Raw genomic sequence first — 20396 nt, forward strand, 5'->3', positions numbered from 1 at the left:
ATACAAAAGCAAATCAAAATATTAGTAGTGGTGAATCGTTAAAAGGCCGACATTCTCCGGAGCGACATTCTCCGGTCGGGAAGATTCGCAGGGAAGATTCGCAGGGAAAGTTCGCACTCCGGATCTGCAGCAAGATCCACGTGGGCAATAGACCCCGCCGCTCACGAAGCCACTGGCTTGCTAACTGGACCATGTTATGTAGCCTTATATATGTTGGAAGCCTGCCAGTCTATTTCCGACAAGCACTGGTCGAACTTGAAGGCGGCTGTATCTTGGTCTTGCTCACGAATCTCAATTTGGTTTAATTTAATGTGTTTGGTTACTTAGTTTCACTTAGCTCAATTTTGCATAGATAGTATCATTTAGCTTAGTTAACGCCCGGTGATCATTTTCCGAAACTCACATTCCGTATGTTCAGATCCGGCAGGCACGGCTTATTGGCGGGAATCATTTTCCGGTATGAGAGAAAAAGAAAAAACTGCTTCCGAGTGAAAATAATATACTGTAAAAAGTGATTGGCCGAGGTGGTTAAGCGTAATTAAAGAGACGACAAGTTTTATATAGAGGCGGCAACTGTCACAAAGGGTAACCCAGATTGCCAAGCATCATTCACAGCATCACGAAGTGCATGATGCTTGGCAATGTAGTTTTATATAAGCGTCGAGCAAGAACATAAGCATTTCAAAATTGTTGGGCAAGTGTCCACCATAACCATTTGCATCTGAGATGCCGCGAAACTGTCTATCCCGCATTGTGCTGTACTGATGGAAAATTACTTGGTAGCAACAAAGGGTTGTAGGAAATAATAATACCCTACTTGCTGAAGGTATCACGGCAGAACCCCCAAAAACTTGCTTTCGTCACCATTCATACATGCCTTTGTATCCGGACTTTGTCACTGCATTAGAACACTGGTTCTTAGCAAAAATCGATGTACATAAAATCGTTAATGCTATGGAACGGTTATCCGAAACTCAACAACATACAACCAGAAATTCCGTATTTTATAGCGTTTGATGCCTGGCAATTTCTGGACCGAACAGGGTGCAATGTTAGTTTATACGTACCGCTTGACGCCTCAAACACGTAACTTATGCAACCAGCGTATGATGTAACTGACTTGCACACTCGTACATCCAACGAGCTGTATTTGGCCCTGACGCTGACGCTGACATTAGCATGTTCAAGCCATAAAGCAACCCATTTCCTACTCCTGCCGTCTCTGCAATCAATAACACGTCTAAGGTGACTAGAGAAGAGCAAAATGCGAGTTCTCGACCACGCCAATTTCGCTAAAGCACCACTAGTTGCTACAATTAGTTTCACCCCGCCTGTTATCGGTTCTATCTCCCATTTGACGTGTTCAATGTTAAATACCCCTGTCAAATGTCTATTAGATTCCGGTTCACCTACTTCGTTTATATCTCACTCTTTAGTTACCTTTTTGAACTGCAAGACTCACTCAGTCAACCCATTCCATTTTAAGGCCTTTGTTGCGGAAACCACTCAATCAACCTCTATAGCCGTCAAGGTGGCATTAACATGCCCACAATCTTAAAATCCCTATCTCTCTTTATGTTTTACCATCAATGGAATCCGGTTTACTCATCGGCAACCCTATCTTGGAACAACAGAAGCTTTTACATGATCTTGCAGTTCAACAAAATAAAAACAAACGCGAAAAACCCTTAAACAAGAATCAGTGAAAATCCCTTTTACTGATTCTCATCATAGTCAATATGGTAATAACCCTTTCCACTACGACAATAAAAACCCATTTGCCAATATTAATAATCGTAATCTGTTTATCAATTGCAACCAAACCTTCGCCCCATCCTCACTCGCTAACAACTCTGTTTTACCTTCGTTCCTCAACAATTCTGTCATAACTCCATCCGTCAACAACTCTGTGTCATCTGCAACCGTCAGTACCTCTGTCTCCTCTAAGTCAGTTAACCATCCCGTCACAGTCAAAGCTACTAGTAATCTTAAAACATCAGAACCTAGTACTCTATCCACTACACTGAAAAGCATGGATGAGCAAAACTTCCTGGTATCTACGATTTCGTGTGTCGACCTCGCTACAACCATTGCCTTTGATAACGTAACTTCGTTTGACGAAGCTGACCTGTTTGACAAGGAAGTGGAAACAGTTTATCTTATCCACATTGGAGACGGTACATCGTCTTTAGATTCTTTCTCGACTCTGCCGATATCACTACAAGATAAATATAAAAATACAATTTCAGATGAACTTCCAGCTAGAGATGTTTCTACTTAAGTTGCAAATAGTCATGAAATAGATAGCGTACCAGGCGCCAAACTCCCACGTTTCCAACCTTATAGGGTTACACCAAAACAAGAAACTGAGATTAACAAAATTGTGCAGGACCTTTTAGAAACGGATTTTGTCACACCTTCGAAAGCTCCTTGTAGTTCCCCAGTTATACTCATCGGAAAGAAAGATGGATCCTAGCGTCTCTGAGTCGAAGATCGTGCTCTCAATAAAATCACCATCAAAGACCCCTTCCCATTACCCCTCATCGATCAGTTGTTAGCCTCAATTGGTAAAGCATCCATAGTCACTACATTAGATCTGTACTCTGGTTACCACCAAATTCCCATGAAAGAAGAAGATCAGTATAAAACCTCTTTCGTTCCACCATCCGGAAAATTCGAATATAAAGTTATACCGTTCGGGCTAGTAAATGCACCTAGTACATTTACTCGTTATATGGCTGACCTATTTCGTGGTAAACCCAATATTTGCGTATATCTAGATGATTTAATATTTGAATATTTTCCGATTCCCTAGTGGAACATTGGAAACATCTGGATGATGTACTCAGTATATTAGCTAAAGGATACCTAATTGTGAAGAGGAAGAAATGCCAATTCACCCAAACACCCGTAGAATTTCTAGGATATAACATCTCAGCTAATGTCATTCGTCCAATACAGGCCAAATGCCAGGCAATCGGATCTTATCCGCAGCCATCCTCCATCCCTGAGACACAGAATTTTGTAGGCCTCGTTTATTATTATCGCCGCTTTATTGAACATTGTGCTGACATTGCTAAACCCCTATACGACTACATTAGCAAGAAAACAAAATGGTCAACCCAACAGACCCAAGCATTCAAAAAACTACAAACTGCCCTGTCTTCTAAACCAGTTATTGTCACATTTAAACCCGATGGTCGATACCGCCTCACTACAGGCGCTTCGAAGAGTGCCGTTAGTGCAGTCTTAGAAGAAATTGACGATAAAGACCATACTCTTGGTGTTGTCGGATACTTTTCGAAAATACTGGATAAAACTCAGAGCCACTACCCAGTAGGTGAACTAGAGCTACTCGGTATCAAATTAGTTCTTGAACACTTTCGCTATCTACTTCATGGACGTCACTTAGTATTACTCACAGATCACATTAGCCTCTTAGCCCTCGGTAACAAGGAAGAGCCATCAGACCGAATTAAAGGGTAGGTTTCACAAATTGGAAGAATACAATTTCGAACTAAAATACCTCCCAGGACCTAAGAATGTTGTAGCAGATGCCCAAGTAGAGATGCAAAGCCAAACAACTCCTAATCGCCATCCAGTTACCTTTAACATAAATAACTACTCACTACTCCATCGTGATGCTTACTTCAATCGGGGAAAATACTTAAAAATACAACCTCTTTACGCAGGGCCCTTCAAGATAGTTAAAGTGATAAATCCCAATGCCTACGAGTTAGACCTTCCATCTTCCACCTAAAAACACCGCGTTATTAATTTACAATATTTGAAACCTTATCTCCATGATCCAAAACGCTACTCCAAAGACCCACCTCGCACTTCTACCGAAAGAACCGCTCGAGCCGCAGAAATCGTTGCTTTACACGGATATGACACAACATACAAGACATACCTCTGTCAAATGACAGACGTCGATCCTACATTCTCAGTTGAGTGTTCCGCTGAAGAATTTGCACATGTTCCCAATAGGATTCGCAAATCAATTATAGCAAATTTCAACCAACTAGTGCAAGCAGTATTCACATAAGAAATGGGGAATGATGTTGTATTCCAACAAGTACTAACATGGCAACCAAGACACGTAACCCATGTGCTGAAGTCCGACCTTGGAAATAACGTGTCCATAATATATAGACACAATTGTCCAGTTGACATGATGCTATCATGCCAGTCCAACTTATATATAAGCTCGTCTAATTCCTATTAATGTCTAACCTTTGTCTATAGTTTTATATATCCTGGATGTATAAAAGAAACTAAGCTATTTTGATCTACACTCTATCTGTAATACTGTTGGCATAGAGCCAAGAATTAATTCCTTGGATCCAACGTCAACAACATGTTGTAAAACTGGCTAAGCGCCGTCGCCTTTCACGTAATACTTACAAGAAATCAGTACAAGAGAAGCCTCGAGAGAGGACAGATCAGCTGACCACAGCTGAGAAACAACTATTCAGCAGGCATGGAACATCAACTGTAACCACTGAATCTGCACCCACTTCTGGTTCATCTCGGACACCTATTAGTAAGAATGACACCCAGGCTTCAATGAGGGTACCGTATCTTGTAACTATACACCCAGAACTGACCAGCTCTAAAGAAGTATCTAAGGAGCATGTATAGATCAATATGCTATTATATAGAGAAGGACCAAGGGGAGATACAATAATATTCTGTAATACAACCTGTAACTACTGATCTCACTACCATCCGAACTCTGAAACATCATCATTGGCATGTCAGTCTCGTATTACAACACAACATGTTGTAAACCAACTTAGGAGTACGATACACTTAAATAGTAACTACCAAAACTTAACTTAACATTCTTATTAACTTAACATCGGTTAATACTTCGAACTTACGAGTATAATTGTTGTTCTTTTTAAACTAAATAACTATATGAAAGAACTATAAATTTATGTCTTAACTCTGAAAAAGCTGGCCTTTAAATACTTTTCAAAGGTCAACACCAGCTTTTCCTTTTTACTTTAATTGGACTGTTTATAAACTTACTTACAAGGGTAGGAGTGCACGGTTTGAGTAATGCTGGCTAACTAGTAGAGATTATGCATCGAACAGATATTTCCAGGTATGCAACTAGCAGTGGCTCAGTGGTATGTATAATTTCTAGTTAGCAACTTGTAGATGAGTATAAAGTCGATCTCGTATACAACACCACAACAAATTAATAAGCGGGTTTAGCTCAGTTGGGAGAGCGCCAGACTGAAGAATACTTCGGTTAAAGATATCTGGAGGTCCTGTGTTCGATCCACAGAAGTCGCAATGTTTTTGCCACAATGTCAAATTTTTCTATGTAACAATTTTAAGCTTTGCTACTCCCAGTAGTATATCTTTTTGGCTGCTAGTTTAATACCAACTGTTTATTAAACTATACAACTATATACCTGAGCCTATGTAAGTTAAATATTACTATTACGTTCCGATTTGTTCACTATACACTTCTATCTTTTGTATTTAGTCCTTTTTGTTTTCTGGTTCTTACCTCTTTGTTCTACCTTAACCCTCTAGTTTATTCTTTTAGCTTTAGATTCTTAAATAGAATTTATGTTCATGATTCACTTACTTGTTAATCTACATGTTCATTCCGTTATCACGTGATCTTAGTTTATACACGTGACTAACGTAGCTCAGACTATGTGACATTACGCCTTCTATCTTCGATAGTTACTTGTACTAATTTCTGAGTGATAACAACAATGAAGTTTTTAACCTAAAGGACTATATAATTTGATTGGTATGTAATGTATCTAGATAAGAAATATATAATAATATTAGTTTCCAGATTTCCAGACCACTCTTGTTGATATTTTTCGCTTCTTTCTTTTCTCTATATATCTTGGTCATAGTTAAAACTTTTCATCTTCGTGTTTATATATTCTTGTCGATCTCATCTCATCTGAATAGAAAGACATCATGTGACTTCAAAATCACTGCGCCACATATTAATAATGGAAATTATTGTAAATATGTGACATTTTTGAAAAATTTTAGTATCACGTGATATACCTTGTAACAATTTTTTGGTATCTCCTTCCCTCACTTATTATCACTCTTGGATCCTTTGATCCTAAGTTTTGATAGTTAATAATGTCAATGGTTAGTTAAGGGTCACTGGTGCTCTATACTATAGATGTGGATAGACCTCTAAGTAGATATTATGTATATTTTAATATTAGTTTCCAGATTTCCAGAACCACTCTTTGTTATATATCTCTTATCTGCCAGCTCTCTTACTTCATTAAGGAACCCATATTGCTCTGCTTATCATCGTTTTTATATTCTTCTGTAGTTCTTATCTTGGCTCCTTGTATCTAATTTCATTTGGATCTCTATGGGGGAGGTGTCGGACTTAATGTACTTCTAAAAATAAATGCGCCAGATATTAATAATAAAACTTATTAAGAATATGTGGCATACATTGTAAAAATAATTAATGGTTGTTAGTATCATTCATTATTATTTAATAAATAAATGATGCCAAAATTTATTGCATTTAACCTAATTATCGAATGACGAAATTAAAATTCAAATGTTTTTACCATAACTATTGTCTTTTTTTTCTTTAGTTGGCTACGTTTAATCACTTTCTATAATTAGTTACCTCAACTTAAAATAAATAGTAACATAATAAATTAACAATATTTGTGATATTATAGTGCTCGTAGCTTCTATATCTTTAAATAATGATAAAACAATTATATCGAAATTAAAGTATATATATATATATATATATATATATGCTCTTTTAGTTAGTCAAGATTGATTTGACAATTAAAGGGCCACAGTAGACTCATGGAAAATTCATGAGAATATTATCGGGATATCTCTACCACCACCCTTCAATATATGCAAGTAAAGCAGTTGATAACTATGTGAAAAAAATTTAAACTTTTGAAACCTTGTTTTACTTTCAAATAAAATACATGCAGGGTTATAAAATTAATATTCTGAAGATAGCTCCTCCATCCTAACATAATGAATAATGCCGAGGTCTTTTGCATCCTACTACTTTCACTTATCATCAATGCATATATTATATATATGTAATGTGTAGTGAGTGTGTTGTGTGTGTGTGTGTGTCTGATTAGATTTCTTGTTATTATAGTAGATGTTTAGTTATGTGAAATATATAAAATAATAACGTATGGATAAAGATAGAAATATGTATATTAGAGTTTCATTAATCATTGCTCACTTAATAATGCATTGACAGCACCTTGGACAGATCCACCAGATCTTCTCAAAGCAGCTACGTTTTTATCAAAATCAAAGAATCCCATATCATTTAATTGTCTTAACTGATGTTCGTAACGCTCTTCCGGAGGTCTATTATCTTCTGGTTCTTGAGTATGTGGGGCCGCAGCTTGTAGGGCTTGTGCAAATGCAGCTGGGTTAAACATGTTATTAGCATTGCCATTGCCTCCTCCAAGAGCTGCATATGGATTCATTGAAGGATCGAATAAAGCTGCAAAAGGATTTGCTGCTGCTGTACCGGAGTTTGTAGTACCAGGCACATCAGTGGGAGTATTTGTTGCATTGTTTGTATTATTAGTAGCATTTGTATCAGAATCTATATTTGTGGATGTTGGTTGTGTGGTAGTAGTTGAATCACCAGGAGCTGGAAAAGAACTAGCAGAAGCGGTTCCTTCACCTCCATTCATCATTTGTGCCATTCTCATGGATTGCCTGATCATATCTGGATTAGTTAGCATTTGTCTAAACATGGGGGATTGAAACATTGTTCTAGCTTGTGGACCTAAGGATTGTAGTTGAGGATTTGAATTAATCAAAAAATCTACAATTTCTGGATTACTTAACATTTCATTCATTTGAGATTGGAAAACAGGATTTTCTAGCATATGTAACATATCATCTTGACTTTGACTAGCAAAACTTCCACCATCTGGTCCAAACATATCAGCAGATGGCAAATTAGTATAGCCAGCATAACGTGCACTGGTCAAATCACTGAGAGGATTGAATCCAGAGCCTCGGCCAGTACTCATACCTGAAGAGCCATTATTATTTTGAGGGGCAGTTGTGTTTGTAGTAGTCATAGAGTTTGTAGTAGAAGATGCAGTGGCATGTGCGCCTGATTTTACCATGTGAATAGAATGGCCATCTTGAATCTTATAAGATTCGATTGTTTGATCATCTTTTAAAATTTTACCTGAGTAAATTAGTCTTTGGTTTGGAGCTGGAATTTCAGATACAATAGCAATTTTATCTTTAAAATCTTTGATAGTACTACTTGCTTCAATTTCCACATCCCATGTATTTTGGCCAGATTTAATATGAACAGAGATTGTCATATTTGAATAAAAAATTGAATGTATGATCTGTAGATAAAGTTAAATTTTGAATGACAAGAACGGAACAAAAATACGCTGAACTTTCTATCTTTGCTTCCTTTTTAGACTAAAATATAAAAAAAAATTTATAATATATATTTTTTATTTTATTTTTTTGGATCCATTTCATTTTATCTAAAATCAAATAGGTAAGTTAGTTAACCTTTAATTTCGTTTAGTTTCTTCCCGGTAATTATTAGTTTGCCACTCTCTTTTGATAAATTGTTGAAATTTTCCGAATCAGAATCATTCGATACGACAGGGGTGTTATAATCAAATCTAATAATTTAGGAAATATTCATCAGAATGTATGTAATGTATTTAATTAAGGGACAACTCTCTTTTTACTGTGAAGTGAGATAGTTAAATATTAGTATATGACCTTAATAGAATTGAAGTGAATCAGTATTATTTAGATTATTCAAGTATGCGATATATTTATTTAATTATTTCTTATATTATCAAATTGAAGCCTGTACTATGAAAATATATCATAGTCTTGTTATGAAAGCTGCTTCTTTAGAAAAAAGGAAAATTGGCATATACTTCCAAACCAGTTTGGCTTGAAATTGTATAAACTCTTATTATATTTTAGATACTGTACTAGTAATTCGTTATTAAAAAATTAAAAAATTATGATTCGAAAATTTATTGAACTATTTCAGAAAAATAAAAAGAAAATAATCATAGCGTAACAATCCTGAAGTAGGTATCAAGAATTTATATGTACTATAGGATGCCAATCAGGATTTGCTCTCAGTTTGAAGGTAATAGCGCCACTTGTATTGACAAGTGAGAATGGAAGCTCTTGTGATTATCAAGAGGTAAATAGCTAATGGCAATTTTAATAAATTCATACTTATATATATCAGTTCAATGATATTAATTATTCATAACATTGTAAGATTAGCCATTCTGAGTTACCCTTATTAATTATATTGCAACAGGGCATCGTCTATCACTTTAAATCGGCGCTTGTCGCGTAACTCTTACCGCTAGCGAAGTATATTTATCGATGAGCAAGAAAATAAGAATAAAGTTAAAATAAAAAGAATTAGAAAGGAAAATTAAGAAAGTAAGAAAAAAGAAATATAACATTAATAAGAAGAGAAAAGATAAACAGGATATATGAGCTAAGTACCAAAAGAACTAATCAATAATTAACTTATTGTATTATCAATGAATTATTCTTTTATACCATTATTTATATTATTAAGTATCATATGTTAAAGCACAGAAGTATAGAAAATATCTATTAATTAAGTTAGGTTTGTTTACATTTATAGAAATATACCAAAAACTTTACAACAGCGAGTAGGGATCCTGGAGGGATTACCAAGTCTTCGCATAGGCTTGAGGTAATTACGTGACTTGTGGAGTGGCCAGCCACAAGTGGGACGCATTGTAACCGGTGGTTACAGATGTATTAGCTACGTGTCTTTATTAAAAGAATACAGGGGGCTATAACCTAGGTGTCTACTTACCATAGCAGTGGATGAACGGTTGCAAACATGAGTCCAGAAGTAATGGAGAGAACTGGGAGCTAACCGGTTCGGGATGTATTGGTTGGGCCACCAATGAGTAAAGGTATATAAGAGGGGACTATAGGTCGACGAAGGATCTTCTTGATGTTCAAGAGGAACAACAAATAAGTGATTAACTAGTGAAGTAAATAGATCAATAGCTATATACCAGATCAATAAGAAGTTATTGATCATTACGTCCTAATAAGTGACACTCCGGGTAACAGTTTATACCCGGTGAACCTAATATCCACTGTAGTAAACCCCACACAGCGCATAAATTAGTCACGTGATCACGGCTGGATCGTTAAAAAGAACTCCTCATAGGGGGCTCGAACCCCTGACATTTCGGTATCCTTGCTTAAGAAATTTCTTAAAAGCCGAACGCTCTACCAACTGAGCTAACAAGGATGAGTTCTTCAAGAATTTGAAGACATAGTAATACTATCAGTACACTGTGTCAAGGGTTAGGAGCTTACAAGCCCTAACTAAATCAGAGACGTTCGCGTCAACATGTTGCGACGCGTAAATTCTTTTGTATATAAATCAATGCTCATGAGGCTGCTGGTATAAGATTATATCATTTTCTATTAAGTGGTAAAAGACTTTTATCACGTGACTTATTGTTTAAAATGTGTTTTTCTTTTTATATCGAAAAACACTATTTAAGAAATATATTCATTTTAGTTATAGTATTTACTGTATATGTCTAAATAAAGTAATCGTCTTTACATCTTAAACACTGTATAACAATGTCTAACTCTCTTGAATCCCAGTAAATATTCTATATCTACTAAACAGGTAAGCTAAGTGAAAATATTTTCATTAGATATAGAACATGAATTGGCTCTTCTCGTCCAAAATTGAAACGTATAAATAGCCTACATAAATTCGTTTATAAGTTTGTATTTTTTATATTTATTTTTTGACCAGCGATCGAACTGTTCAAAATATTGTTGCTCATAGTTTAATTCTTAGTTAAGTAATCTGTTTGAATAATTATTATATTATTATTATAAAAAATCTCCTTGCTTCTTTCGAAAGGGAATATATAATATATACAGGATATACAATGAACAGTTGTAAACTTTTGGGATATTTTTGTGGTAATTTATACTCCAAAAAATGGACAGATCCACCATCAACGAATTGATGGTCTGATATTAAAATAGAACCTATCACATCCTAATACCTTCTTAATATCACTACTTGGGTATTTTTAGTGGTGAGGCCACGTATTTTTAATGCATGTTGGATTATTTATTATATTAAGTTGTTATTAGTTGTTGTATAAAGCCACAATTACGACTAAATTCATACTTTATTAGCTGTTAACAGAAACCCACGACTTATGACAGATAATGTCACAACGCTGACATTTTTTATATATTTTATTCCTACTCAGAAGGGTAGGAGGATTCTATAATATAACTTTACTATTAACAACAGAATTATTCTCTAAATAATCTCGGACTCTAATATTTATACAACTTATACTTCCGATAATTAATAATGATATATTTATGTAAATTTGAATTACTTCTTTTAAATACTTTATTAATATCTATATTTTTTTTGCACAGTATTTGGTTTATATAATAAAATAAAATGGGCCTTATCCAAGAATTCTCTTTATAGTTTAAAGTACATTACTCTTAGAGTACTAAATAACTTAAGCATTAAGAAACCCAATGCTAAATATTCATGGTCTTTATACATACAACAGTAGATATACTGAATTAGGATAAAAGATACTATAACGTGAATATACGTTACTAATAAAAAACCCCAATTAGAAAATTCATTGTCGTTAATTAAAGTTCATCATGTAAATCCTACGGGGTGTACTAAGCAGGAGAGATAAATAACTCCTGTGAGGTTAATTAGGTGAAAAATTTTCACTTATAGACGACGATGAATTGACTTCTCTTGTCCAAAAAATAATGTATAAATTGCCAAAATTTTAGTCGACATCTAACCTTTATATTTTTATATTTTCTAAAGTCTTAATTCCTACTCAAAAGGGTAGGAGGATTCTATACTATAAAATACTTACTACAAAACAGAATTATTCTCTTAATTATGACTAACAGCAATACTAATATCAAGGATTCAAATGTCGTACACCCAAGCACCTGAAAAAGAAAATCATGATAGAAATGTATTTTAAAGGATAAGAGGGGAAATAATAAAAATATTGTTCTCCCACAGAATAGTTAACTTAATATGTGAATGAGTGTTTTTTTTTAACAATAAATGTTTATCAAATGTTTGGGGAACTAACTTTTAAATTTAATTTAGAATTCCATAAAAAATGAAAATATTTATTCTAAACATAAACAACAATAAACAAAATATTGCAGGATTGGAATCTTTTTGTATAATATTAGTTCATAACATTAGAATCCTTTGTTTTAGTAATATTGCTAGTCAAAATTTAGAGAATAATTCTTTTTCAGTGAGTATTTGTTGGATATTTGTGTTCTTTATACATAAAGCAGTAAATGGTCTGTTTAAAAGAAAATATAACGTGAATAAACGTTGTCAATAAAAACCCAAATTGGATGATTCATAGCTACTAATCTTAGATTAACATGTTTTTACTACGGTGTATACTAAGAATACAGTACAGACAAACCTTATGAGGTTAATTAGGTGCAAACTTATACATATGAATACGTATATAGCTAGAAAATGTACATTGAAAGAATATATTCCGACAGAGGTTAGAACTATCTATCTTCAGTTATTAAAATATACAAGAGTATCCAGGAAGATGAAGCTCTGAGATTATCTACAGGGGAATGCTGTAGATATCAGGAACAAGATAAAAGTAGACTAACCTGTAAGCTTATCCTACAAGTCGAATGATAGGTGAATGTTGAGGTACTATACTATTATCATCGGCAGAGACTATACGGTAGACATAGTAGTCTACGAATTGGAACTGAGGTTACATTTCGGCTCGTTAAGAGATATCATCCAAAACTCCAGTTCTGATGAGAATATATTTGTTATGTCTGGGAAACTTGTGCCTGACGAGGCATAGGTCTTATATTAGAAGAACGTTCTGTGAATATGGATGTTCAGAATGACTATTCTGTTTAACGAAACAATCTAATTAATTATTGGGTCTCGCTTAATCCTGGGTAACTTATACAAATTTATAACAAGAATTATTATAAGCCGTAGCCAAATCTACAACACTCCAAACCTCACATGACTACATTATTTCGTGAGTAGTGTTAACATTGAACCAAGAATTAACTTCTTGGATCCAACGTCACTAACCCAATTCCTAAGAACAACTACTTATGCACACTAATTGAGACTTATCAATATCCAATATCGCCAGTCCAATTATAGACAATACTACACTATATCACAAATTTTAAACATCATTCCTATAATAAAAACACATAAACACCAATTGCCACGTATTAAAAGCCACGCATGAGAAGATAAGTTATTAATGCTATTTCAAGAACATTACTCTCCTAATTAACACAAATAACTGAGAAATAATTGACCAATTGCTAATAATCAATTACAATTATCAAGTTCCTGCACACCAAATAAACCGTATAAAAAAGGGACAAGATTTCTCTGTCTTATCATGAACTTCTCTTGGATTCCTTTTATATAGAAAGATAAAAGAAGTAAGAATCTCCTCTCTATACTTTATATTATCTACTCTGTCTATACTTCTAACATCCTCATCTCTATTTTGTTTGTGTTACTTTAACTTCATTTTATGCCTAATATTGACAATTCCAACATACTCTCTTACTGCTGTTACTATTGCTCAATATCTTTCCTTTAATTCAATATCTTACTTTACTGCAATAGGTCAACAGTAGATACTAGGAAAGATTGTTTTTGTCCTGATTAGTTCGTCGACGCTCTAACACCAAGTTTTTCTTCTATTGGCATACGGTATGGTCTACATGCTTGTATGCCATTGCTTTTAACAAAGCGTCTCTCACTACATCAATATATTTGCTCAACAGTTGTTCCACATCTTGCGTAACGTTGGGTGAACCTTCATTATCCCCTTGCATGCTACGTATCAAAAGTATAGCACATTCATTCGTAGGTTTTCCAAACAAATGTTAGACGCACGTCTGGTAATCACTGGACATTATTTGGGTTTCCGCGACTGGCTGGTTTTCTACGTTTGGATAATAGTGGTCACTTTTCTTACCGTTACTTAGCATATATTGTGATATATTTACATGGTATAAATTTTCGTCTTCTGATACTAGTGACACATCGTTCTCGTTGTCAAAATACTCAAAATCGGTGGTAACCAACTTGCACTCCTCAGGAGAACCTTTTTCTCCTGCCTTCGTATTTTCATTAATACTAGCATCTTCGGTTGGTAACCTTAGTGTTGGCTGCTCTGGAAGTACATGTTTGCCCTCGGAAGTAGAGTTTCCCAATATCACTGTATTCTTTTACCTCTTTGCCTTGACCGACTTAAACCATTCTTCCAATGTCTTATAATTCTGCATATCCAATGCCGATTCGCCTAACACTTGCAATAAGCATTTGAAAGCAACTATGGAGTATGCCTTGATAAATGGCATTCCTAATGGACATTCATTGTCTATTTCCTGAGACAAGACACAGGACGTTTCTTCTGCTGGGTCAAATATGTTAAATTTTACTTTGACGACTGGACCCGTCACTTCCAATTCTTCATCTTTTCTAACATAGATAAGAGCCATGGAACCTTCTGTCCTTTGTTTCTTCAATTTTAAGGTTTTCGCCATGCCACAACTGATAGAATTTTGTCTGGCAACCACAGTCTAATACTGCCCTGACCATTTCTCCATTAATATTTATCATTTGGGATGGTAATTCTTCAATTAGCTCTTTGACTTTCATGGTTTTCATCATTGCCCATGTTTTGGTCATTGTCAGGACATTTACTTGTTTGAGGAACCCTTGTAGTATTTTGAACTGTCATTATTTTGGCGACAGTACTTAGCTATATGCCCTGTTTTGTTACACTTGTGACAAACAGTCTTGCTTAGGTCATACTTTCTTCGCTTTTGTCTATGGTTTCCATACTGTGGTATTTCTAGAACTGTCGAACATTTGCTTCTGTAGCGGATAGGTGGCCTATTATGATCTTTTAGTTGTATTCTGTACAGCTTGTATCCCTTATCGATAGTTTCTAATTGTCTGACAAGAATGTTTTCTGGTAAGTCTTGTAGGAAATGGAATGCCAAGAAATCTGCTGTGGTAACTGCAAGATCTTCGACATCCTTCGCAGCGTTTTCAAAATTTGTTACATAATCTGGATTATTTCCGGTGTACCGAACCTTCACAAGTCTTACCAAGCTGTCATATTTTGGTCTCGTAGCAGCAAATTTGTTGAATAAGCCGTCTACCAATTGTTGCATTGTAGTGATTGTAATGCGGTTTTGTCCCTGTCAAGGTGTGGGTAGCAATTTAGGAATATCCAGTATTCTTCGACATCAGGATACTCGATCAAAACATTTTCGTTTCCATGTGACAAGGCCTAGGTGTTTATCATAGAATAGAGTTCCTGAGTATTTGGGAATGCCACGAGTGAGGGTCTTTAATATCTTTTGGGGTTCCGACCAAAGCAAATGTTTGTGCATCTTCTGGGATCGACGGATTGTCGGCCCGCTCCTGTGTTTCAATTAGCATATTTCGTTATGTAGAATTAATATGTATTCCTGATACTTATAATCAATAAATGGTTACTTTAGAAGTACCAATTGAAGGGTATTCTCAGTAAATATCACGTGATAGACTGGAATTTTCCGGGTTACCATGTGACACTTGGTCAGGGGATATAAAGATCAAATATATAAGCATCAATATATATCTAACTAACTGTTTTCTATAGATATTTTTATATTCTTCAATTTCTCGTTGGTGAATTACCAACACATCCAGAACCGGTTAGCCGCTATTCTTCACTTGTCATCACAAGCCATGACATTCCTAATCCTAGGCCATGTTTACAACTGTGCGTACGTTTACTGCTATGACCAGTAGTCCATTAAGGTTATGGATCACTTGTTACCGTTAGAACTAGTTATGCCTTTCACACGTGACCATCACAAAGATCATGTGATGACCACTCCAGGATCCTCAGATTGTGAAAATGTTTTGTTTTTATATATATTTTTTGAGTGGTGAGAACCTGTGTGATACATTTTAGTTCCTCCAAATCTCCCTCTTCTCAGAATATGAAAAATTATATCACGTTTCCAATCACTATACACGATATAATGTCACGTGTATAAACTAAGATCACGTGATAACGAAATGAACATGTAGATTAACAAGTAAGTGAATCATGAACATAAATTCTATTTAAGAATCTAAAGCTAAAAGAATAAACTAGAGGGTTAAGGTAGAACAAAGAGGTAAGAACCAGAAAACAAAAAGGACTAAATACAAAAGATAGAAGTGTATAGTGAACAAATCGGAACGTAATAGTAATATTTAACTTACATAGGCTCAGGTATATAGTTGTATAGTTTAATAAACAGTTGGTATTAAACTAGCAGCCAAAAATATATACTACTGGGAGTAGCAAAGCTTAAAATTGTTACACGTAATAATTACTGACAGAGATCAAGCAAAAAAAATATTACAAAAAAATAATGGTTGCTAAGAGATTCGAACTCTTGCATCTTACGATACCTGAGAATCCCACTTTATTAGTGTTAAGCATAAGCTTGAATCAGGCGCCTTAGACCGCTCGGCCAAACAACCTTAATAATTGTTGAATTTTTGAAAACTAGTAAAAAAGACATAAATTAGAATAGAGATTTACTTAAAAAATTTATTTGTTTTAATACAAATAAATTTACTGGAATTCAAGAGAGTCTGACATTATTTAATAATGTATTTTGATGTAATTTTGGATTACTTCTTTTACATACTCTATAGACATCTATATTTATTTACAAAACATACTCTTTATATAGTAAGCTAAAACATGCTCCATTGATAATTGTTCTTTGACTCTAAAGAACATTTCCCTTATTTAACTAATACCCTAATTATGAATCACAAAACAGACATGTGAAAATTAAACACTTGATAAAAATGTCTTTTTACGAAATAATTAGAAAATAATTATATTATTTTCCAGCAGAATTTGCTGTAATTACCAATCTGGATTGCTTACAGGATAGTTTCAATATTTATTTACAGTCGTAAAATAATTACTTCAGCAAGACAAATAATCTTGCTTCCAATTGATGAATTCTGGAAAGAAATTCAGAGCTAATCAAGAATATTAACATAGTAGTGTTTAATAAACAAAATAATTAATTATGTTTGTATATGATATTGATGGAATATAGATTCTAGATACGTTGCGTAATGTGTTTAAGTGTTCCTCCAGGTTCTAAGAATCTCTGTATAAAATTATTTCTTAATGAACATTCTTCTTCAGACTACGTTGGGGGGCAGAGAATTCAAAATCTACGTGTCTTGTCTTCTGAGGATTACCTATATTAGGCACATTATAATTATTTCTAATATAATAAAAAGAATATGCTATTCAAATATCGTATAAAAAAATATGACACATGATGATTATTTGAATACTAATGAAACAATGGTAACATTTAGTAGTGCTGCTACAGTGACTCTAACTATGCTACCTATAATACAAAATTAGAATGATTAAAGTTCAAGTGAGTTTTTCTCGTAAGCTGTATAAAACTAACAAATAGAATTTAATAATTTAGTAAATGATCTAATGATTCATATTTGATTCTGAAAATCTTTGAAACGTACCTAAAAGGAGTCTCAATAAAATGAAGTAAAAATGTGTTAAGATTTGTTGAATACTTGAAAACATATAAATCACAAACGAGAGAAATGAAGAGGTACCCGAATAATATATTTTATTAACCTAACCTAAACGATAACACTTTAATAAGAGGGAGAAAATAACGACGCCTGAGTTACAAATATAGAACTTAAATGAATTCAAGAAAATAAACTTGATACTTCTAGAAAATTTAGATATTTTCACACTTTGATATATATAACGATCTATTGAAAAGTAAGTTTTTTTTATTTTAATATTCTAAGATTATTATTATTGAATGGTTTAAAATTAGTGTATTATGCAGGTTAATTTTTCGGCTTAAAGAAAAAATAAAAGCTTTAACGAACTATTAATTGATGTGAAAAACCATGCTTACAATGCACACAATTAGGGAAGAAAAACATACCAACAACTATTTTTAAAGGTAAACTGATAAATATATTACTCATACCAATAGCTAGATTAACGAACATTAGGAAAGATATGCATAGTTCATCCGCTTCTATAAAAAAAGAATCAAATACATCAAAACTTCCCATACCAGACCATAAGATTAACCAAAATGTCTTGAAAAACAGTCATCCAACTTCTTCCAATACCCAATTACTAAAAAATTTACCAGATCTAATTCAATCTCCAAACAGATTAGAGAGCAGCTGTATAGGTCAACTATTAGCAAAATCAATAGCATTACAATTAAAACCAATGAATGATAATACATCTATATCAACAGTTGCATTTAATAGATTACTAACTCTAGTAGATTTACAATTAAACGACATGATATATCAATTAGCAAGATTATCCATTACACAAAGGAGGTTAACAATTGCAAGTAATGACTTATCCCTATGGTTGAGATCTTTCAACCTGAATCCTTCAGATTTAACTCTGTATTTGGAAGAATCAAACTTCATAAAATCTAAATTTAATAAAGATTATAATTTACTGTATGAATTGCTGAGAGACTACAATACAGAAACTAACCATAATTTCAAAAATCCTAATTACTCTACTTCAGATTTATTAAATAATAAGTCTTCCGAATCTTCGTCCTCAAGGATCGTGCCACCTTCGAATACTATTTTAAGGTCTATGCCAGAATGGCTTCCAAGTTTACCACCCGATCATACGTATAAGTTTACTCCGTTATATAATGAGCCAATTACAGATGAAACAGTAATGAAAAAAATATTAGTAAACGAAGGTAAATTGGCTGAATCTGCATTAATTAAGCTATTAGAAGCCTCCACAACATCAGAAATTAATTCATTACCAACTCCAGAAACAGACAGAGAAAATGATCTTGAACAGAATATCAATATTGATACCAACACTAACGGTAATTCGATGACACTAAAGTCAGTGAGTGAAAATGAAAAAACTAACACGAATGAAAGATTAAATGATGAACTTTTAGCCCAAGATGAAACTAAAGCGATTTATGGCTCAGCTTTACAAGTAAGAAAAATCAAAAAACGATTTGAACTGATGATTGACCCGAAAGCAGAAACACAATTATCTGAAGAATTTGTTTATCCCTCAACTTTCAATGTTGAAGAGTATGCGCGTAAACAAGTCCAAAAAATTAGAGAACAGGTTTTATTTTATGAAGAAAAACAATTACAAGCACAGAAAAATCCTTTTTGGAAATACTCAAAAATGATAGTTGGACCCTCTCAATTCCACCACGGACCACATCATCATCATCATCATCATCATCACCACCACCGTCGCTATTCAAATTCTTCTACTTCCTCAGTCTCTTCTTCACCATCACCTGGCTTATTTGGAGGAGTTAGTAAAAAACAAATCAACCATGATATTCAACAAATGTTTAACAGGTCATTGAATAATTTAATAAACTCTCTACCGAACCTAGCGAAAGAGAAAGCTAGTGCTCGTGAAATTGCTGAAAATGAAAGAGAAAAGAAAGTACAAGAAATGCTTAAAAAGAAACAAAAGGAATTGAATGAGAAACAATCAAGTGCTGGTGCATTAGATTTACATGACCTTCAAAAGGAAAATGATGGTTTATTTGCAGACCTCGGAAGTAGTGATGATGACGAAAGTTCCACAAGACACCAAAACACATCTGATAAAACTCAAGAGACACACAGTCCCAAATTATCTCAAAATGAAGATCAGCATGCTAATAATAATGAAACGCAAGAAATAGTCAAACATGTATTAGAGCATAACCATAACAACGAAACTCAAGAAATAGTCAACCATGAAATAAAAGAAAATCATAAGAACGGAACTCAAGATATAGCCATTAACGAAACTGAACAAGATCATAACAACAGTGCTCAAGAAATTGAAAACAGTGAAACCGGCATCAATGCTGCTATTACTTCTACTTCCACTTTACCAGGCTCTATAGCATCACCACCAACTATATCTGAGCAAAGGGCTCCTCATACTTCCGCTGTTCTAACAACTAATGATGATGTAACTGAGGGAACTTCGAAAGATGACTCTAGTCAAGTAGAAATAAAACCATCTGAAGGTGTGGCTTCACCTGAAAATTAAATATCTGAACTTCACCAGCTTTCTCGAAACTTCAAGTAATATTTTTGCTTCGATTACTCGATCGCCTCTCTATTTCCTTTTTTATTTTGCCTCCTTTTGCTTACTTCA

At 34.1% G+C, this 20396-nt stretch overlaps 3 protein-coding genes and 3 non-coding genes across 6 annotated transcripts; 2 read left to right on the plus strand and 4 right to left on the minus strand.

The window, feature by feature from the left end:
* The first annotated feature begins 5216 nt into the window (after positions 1 to 5216).
* On the plus strand, positions 5217 to 5307 carry TBLA0Dtrna1F. The gene is given in 2 exon segments: positions 5217 to 5254; positions 5271 to 5307. It is a non-coding gene; the product is annotated as a tRNA-Phe (tRNA).
* Positions 5308 to 7229: 1922 nt separating this feature from the next.
* DSK2 (ubiquitin domain-containing protein DSK2) lies at positions 7230 to 8357 on the minus strand (the record flags this gene model as incomplete). The annotated part of the gene is made up of 1 exon (XM_004180294.1): positions 7230 to 8357. One exon carries the CDS (start codon positions 8355 to 8357, stop codon positions 7230 to 7232), a length of 1128 nt encoding a protein of 375 aa, XP_004180342.1.
* A 1879-nt stretch (positions 8358 to 10236) lies between these two features.
* TBLA0Dtrna2K lies at positions 10237 to 10330 on the minus strand. The gene is given in 2 exon segments: positions 10237 to 10273; positions 10293 to 10330. It is a non-coding gene; the product is annotated as a tRNA-Lys (tRNA).
* A 4520-nt stretch (positions 10331 to 14850) lies between these two features.
* Positions 14851 to 15330, minus strand: TBLA0D03240 (uncharacterized protein; the record flags this gene model as incomplete). The annotated part of the gene is made up of 1 exon (XM_004180295.1): positions 14851 to 15330. The coding sequence occupies one exon, from the start codon at positions 15328 to 15330 to the stop codon at positions 14851 to 14853; it is 480 nt and encodes a 159-aa protein (XP_004180343.1).
* Positions 15331 to 16570: 1240 nt separating this feature from the next.
* On the minus strand, positions 16571 to 16681 carry TBLA0Dtrna1L. The gene is made up of 2 exons: positions 16643 to 16681; positions 16571 to 16615 (listed from the first exon to the last, which is right to left on the minus strand). It is a non-coding gene; the product is annotated as a tRNA-Leu (tRNA).
* A 1555-nt stretch (positions 16682 to 18236) lies between these two features.
* TAF8 (Taf8p) lies at positions 18237 to 20288 on the plus strand (the record flags this gene model as incomplete). Its single annotated transcript, XM_004180296.1, has 1 exon — positions 18237 to 20288. The coding sequence occupies one exon, from the start codon at positions 18237 to 18239 to the stop codon at positions 20286 to 20288; it is 2052 nt and encodes a 683-aa protein (XP_004180344.1).
* Positions 20289 to 20396: the final 108 nt, after the last annotated feature.

The sequence above is a fragment of the Henningerozyma blattae genome, chromosome 4, assembly GCF_000315915.1.
Source record: "Henningerozyma blattae CBS 6284 chromosome 4, complete genome".
In the NCBI taxonomy this organism is placed as follows: domain Eukaryota; kingdom Fungi; phylum Ascomycota; class Saccharomycetes; order Saccharomycetales; family Saccharomycetaceae; genus Henningerozyma; species Henningerozyma blattae.